Here is a 4,906-nt window from a genome sequence, read left to right on the forward strand (position 1 = left end):
TTAAATAAAATAAATAATTATGCAAGTACAATCATCTTATAATTGATATTTGGGCACACTCTAACATATATATAGGTCATTTTAAGCTATTCCTGAAGTTTTACTAAGGCTTAAGTTTACAGAATGGTTACTAAGCTATTCGGAAGTTTTGTCATTGGGTTGCTAAAATCACTACCTTCTCTATCTGCATCGTCTACACCAATCGAAAGCTTTCCTTCATATTCTCTTCTATAGTTCAATTTTTTTATGAAACAACTTTGAATATCACGAATCTACGAACCAAAATTCAAACATCTTTCTTTTCAGATCTTCGATACTAATAGTCAGATCGACTTGAATCCAAAGTATGTTTTTATACTTATAAATGAGTATTGATCTATCTTAACAATCGTCAAATTTTCGCTTAGAAATCGCTAGCTGGATTTAAAAAAAAAAACTTAACAAATCAATGACTTAAATAAAAATTTTCGAATGATTCATAGTTCAAGATTTATTTTGTAACATTTTGAAGTTGAATAATCAAAACGTAAATTTATTAGTAGTTTAGTGACCTCAGGTGTAATTTATCCAAATTGTTATTATAAAATTAAAATAACTGGAATGGTAAATATTGTAAAACGGGACACTTGCCGGGGCTAAAGGGTAAAAGTGATCATCTCCATAAGTTGGGTGTTGGCATAGCGAGATATAGTTAGAAGTGGGTCATCCATCCAGTTGTTCTTAAGATCCAACCAAAAGCAAACAGCAAAAGAGAGAGGGCGAGGCGGCGACCGCATTTAACGCTTATCCCCTTCTAATTTAGAAAAGAAATGGAGACTTTCAACATCCCGGCGACGCCGTTATTGATGAAGGAGTTCCTCCGCCAGATGGGAGGCACCGCTGTTATCGATGGTGGACTGGCGACCGAGCTGGAACTCCACGGTGCTGACCTAAACGATCCCCTCTGGAGTGCCAAATGCCTCCTCACTTCTCCTCACCTTATTCGCTCCGTAAGTTTTTCTCCCTCTTTCAAAATTACCTTTTTTTTCGAACCTTGATTTATTTTATTTATGATTTATTTTATTTACGTCCTATATAATCCAAAGTGGTTGTAATAGGAACTTAGGAACTGAATTTTACGTGAATGTAAGTAAGTTTTACTGATGGAAGGAAGAGGAATAATGGAATAGCAGTGAAGGAGTGGTTGGTGGAGGTCTTTTTGGGAATTTCGACTGTTCTGCACATAGAACTGAATTATAATCTATTTTTTTTTCATTGGAAAAAGACAAAGGAAGTTGTTCTGATATGGCGGATGCAGTATATATATTTATTTATGTATGCATGTATAGAACACTGGACCACAGTGTGGAGGTGGTCCAGTTTTGATCTGGTGAGTCAGGTCAGTGGCATTTAAGGGTTATCGGTCACGAGTCAGTTTTGAGTTCTATTGTTTTGTTTATAAATGTTACTCATACAAAGAGGTAAATTTTAATGAGTTAAGTGCTTGAGTTTTGGCTACTATCTTGCTTTTTTTAATATTATGGTGAAAGAATTGACTTTATTTAGTCCCTTGGCTCTATCTCTTTCTCTCGGGAATTAGAGAAAGGGAAAATGATAAACAGGATACAGAGATTGGGATGTTTGAAAGCTTATTTGAGAGAAGCTTAGTTCTCTTCTAGGCTTCGGAATCGATGTTGGAAGTTTCAATAACTAAAAGTGCTTGTTAGTTTCCTTTTCACATATGAGACCTGGGTTTTACTTAACGGAATTTCCAGACAAATTATACTATTCTAAGTGTATATGAGTTTGGAGACTGAGCTAGGATATCGTTGAAGTATTGCAATAACCAAACAAGCAAGAATAATGCCATAACATATTGATGGTTAAAAGTTGAGATGCTGAACAAGAAAGTCATATATATGCTTTAAGATGGACCGAATGTTATGTTTAGGTTGCTTCTCCAGATCATTAACCAATCTATTTTTAGCAGGTACACCTTGATTACCTTGAAGCTGGCGCAGATATTATTATCACAGCATCCTATCAGGTATCAGATATAATGTCTCTCTCTCTCTCTCTCTCTCTCTCTCTCTCCCCGTTGCCAACTGATGCAAATTTATATATTTTTAATAGGCCACAATTCAGGGGTTTGAAGCAAAAGGCTTTTCTAGAGAACAAAGTGAAAACTTGCTTAAAAAAAGTGTGGATATTGCCCTAGAGGCAAGGCGTATGTATTATGAAAGATGTAGTAAAAGTTCTAGTGGTGGAACTGGAGATGATAGGATACTAAAAAATCGTCCAATCTTGGTTGCAGCATCTGTAGGCAGCTATGGGGCTTATCTGGCTGATGGTTCTGAGTACAGGTGTGTCTACCAACTATGCGAATATTATCAAGTAATGTTCAATCCAAACCCGATATTGTTGCTTTTAGGCTCTTTGCCACTATCTGTTATCTTTTTGTGTAAATGAAAACCATTAAATTTGTAGTACATATTTACATGCCTCCTCTTTTTGTTGTTATATTCTCTATCCCAGTGGGTGCTATGGTGAGGCAATGACAGTAAATGCTTTGAAAGAATTTCATCGAAGAAGGGTTCAGGTCCTGGCTGAAGCAGGTCCTGACATAATAGCATTTGAAACAGTTCCGAACAAGATAGAAGCTCAGGTATAGTTGAATATTTAATTCTGAATGAAACCTTTTTCTTTAAGATAAAAGTAAGAAGGGTGTGAGGAATAAAAGCAAGTTACTAAGTTTCTTTTCTTGCATGTCTAAATGTTTCCTGATTTGGCTAGTAAATTGTTATTGATCTGATGCTTATGTTTACTTTGCTGTTTAATTTATTTCTTCTTAATATTAAGATTTTTTTTTTGGGGGGGGGTTGTTCTTCATACAGGCTTTTGCTGAACTCTTAGATGAAGAACACATAAAGATTCCTGCATGGTTAACTTTCAACTCAAAAGATGGCGTCAATGTAGTTAGCGGCGATTCTTTGCTTCAGTGTGCATCAATTGCTGAATCTTGCAAGCAAGTTGTTGCTGTTGGAATCAACTGCACGCCACCTAGATTTATTCATGATCTGATTTTAGCAATTAAGAAGGTTTTGGTTTTCTGTTTTGGTTTTTTTATTCTGTTATTTTGTTAATAGTCATTCTAATTTAACTATTGTACACTTCTTTTCTCACTTTTAGTTGGATATGATTTAGTAATTAAACTGGTTCTCTCCTTTTCTTTTTCTTCTTTTTTTAGGAATTTGTTCCTGTAATGTTGGAGTCTTGAAATTTTGATGGATTCTTCAGTCTTATTTGGTTAATAATTTGTGCAGGTCACTACCAAACCCATAGTTATATATCCCAATAGTGGTGAGAGGTATGATGCTGATCGGAAGGAATGGGTGGTAAGTTCTTTTTCTCTCTAGATGATGCATGAAACATCCCTTATAAAAAAGGGTCTGAAACCTGAAGGAACAGCTTGAACCAAAAGGGTATCTTAAAGAAAAATATGACCGGTACTAGCTAGAAATTTAAGTCGTTGCCCAACATGTTATCAAGTAACTCCTCTTGATTGCTGTTTCTGAACTTTGCAACAGGATAGGTGAAATCTCAATTTTCAAGCCTGATTTGTGTCTTGATCTTCTGCCAGCTTTAAACTACACTTAACAAACTTATATTTTCAGTTGGCTTTAGATAAAAGAAAGGAAGGACCTAAGTATGAAGCAAATTGAAAAATCATTGGAAAAAAGGAAAAGGAAGCTGAAGTATACTGATTTTCAGTAATTCATTTGTTAGAGTATTCAAGTGGAGCCTTAATGTTCTGTGACATGCCATACCAAAACCTGCATCATTCTTTTTGTGACAGGAAAATACAGGAGTCTCAGATGAAGATTTTGTCTCTTACGTAAACAAATGGTGCGAGATTGGGGCTTCGCTTGTAGGAGGTTGTTGTAGAACTACTCCAAATACCATCAAAGCCATATACAGGGCACTTTCCGATAGATCCCCTGCAGCACCCGGGCAGAAATCAAAAACAGCAACTTGATTATATAAGCAAATGGGAAGCCGAGGTGCCTTTTAAATTTCTAACTTGTTTCCCATGCTTTAGTCTGAAGAGAATGCTTGCCACAAGCTTTGCCTTACATGTAGTAGTTAATTGCTGTTGTAGCAGCCGCTATTTTTGTTCATGAGGAGCATGCATCTTGTATCAGTTTCGGGTTTCCCACTCTCTTGTTTCATGAGTTATATTATTTTGGTTCTAATTGTTGTTTCCTAAAGGTTAAATGTATTAGCCTGGCCCTTTGAAGGTGTTTGGTATGCATGTTATAAAGTACTCATTAATCTGGAAATTTTATTAGTAGGAATCTGATTTTCATATTTGGTATATGCTAGAAAGTATTCACTTTCTTGAGAATATAATGATCTCTCACGCTTTGGTCGCCGCCTTTTTGGTGAAACCTGCCGAAAGCAACATCTTAACACCCATTCGGCTGAAATTTCTTGTCTGCATCAGTGCAGAGAAAAGGTAAAAAGTAGTCAATGTCTCTTTAAACCTACTATTTGTTAGCAGCTGTGGATTTTAGTGTCTTGTGCGAACAACTTGGAAATTCCTTCGACAAAACAAGAAATAGTAGTAAGAAGGTTCCTCACGAGCATGACAATGTTAATTAATGTCAATGATGTTGACTGCTACATGTGAATAAAATTGTTCATGTGGGGAAGCTATAACAGAAAATCCTCAAGTGCTAGTTTAACGTTTTACTATCAAAAGGTTAAAATATGGAATCAGTCCTTGTACAATGGCAAACTATTATATAAAAAGAGAAATCATATAATAAGCTACTCCATAATAATAAGGTTAAATTTTACTATTAGATAAATTTTATTATTAGATTCTGTACTTTGCGTAATTACTTCATTTCTAGGAAATGATAAG

The 4,906-nt window shown here is 35.4% G+C and overlaps 1 protein-coding gene across 6 annotated transcripts; it reads left to right on the plus strand.

The window, feature by feature from the left end:
- Positions 1-617: 617 nt before the first annotated feature.
- On the plus strand, positions 618-4,345 carry LOC107951360 (homocysteine S-methyltransferase 2). 6 transcript variants are annotated; one of them, XM_016886407.2, is made up of 8 exons: positions 688-989; positions 1,967-2,026; positions 2,113-2,206; positions 2,294-2,342; positions 2,515-2,644; positions 2,874-3,077; positions 3,303-3,374; positions 3,836-4,345. In XM_016886407.2, exons 1-8 carry the CDS (start codon positions 810-812, stop codon positions 4,013-4,015), a joined length of 969 nt encoding a protein of 322 aa, XP_016741896.1. In that variant the 5' UTR covers positions 688-809; the 3' UTR covers positions 4,016-4,345. The 6 variants fall into 6 exon arrangements, with proteins under 6 accessions (XP_016741887.1, XP_016741896.1, XP_016741881.1 ...); XM_016886392.2 differs by having other exon boundaries at positions 689-989; positions 2,113-2,342; positions 3,836-4,040; positions 4,142-4,345; XM_041075860.1 differs by having other exon boundaries at positions 690-989; positions 1,970-2,026; positions 2,113-2,342; positions 3,836-4,040; positions 4,142-4,345.
- Positions 4,346-4,906: the final 561 nt, after the last annotated feature.

The sequence above is a fragment of the Gossypium hirsutum genome, chromosome A08, assembly GCF_007990345.1.
Source record: "Gossypium hirsutum isolate 1008001.06 chromosome A08, Gossypium_hirsutum_v2.1, whole genome shotgun sequence".
Lineage (NCBI taxonomy): Eukaryota > Viridiplantae > Streptophyta > Magnoliopsida > Malvales > Malvaceae > Gossypium > Gossypium hirsutum.

Excerpts from the sequence above, each read along its gene's own strand:
- LOC107951360 (XM_016886383.2), top strand. The coding sequence starts at position 810 with ATGGAGACTTTCAACATCCCGGCGACGCCGTTATTGATGAAGGAGTTC. Across the intron at positions 2,027-2,112 it reads TTATCACAGCATCCTATCAG|GCCACAATTCAGGGGTTTGA; the intron begins GTATCAGATATA and ends TATTTTTAATAG. Across the intron at positions 2,343-2,514 it reads GCTGATGGTTCTGAGTACAG|TGGGTGCTATGGTGAGGCAA; the intron begins GTGTGTCTACCA and ends TCTCTATCCCAG.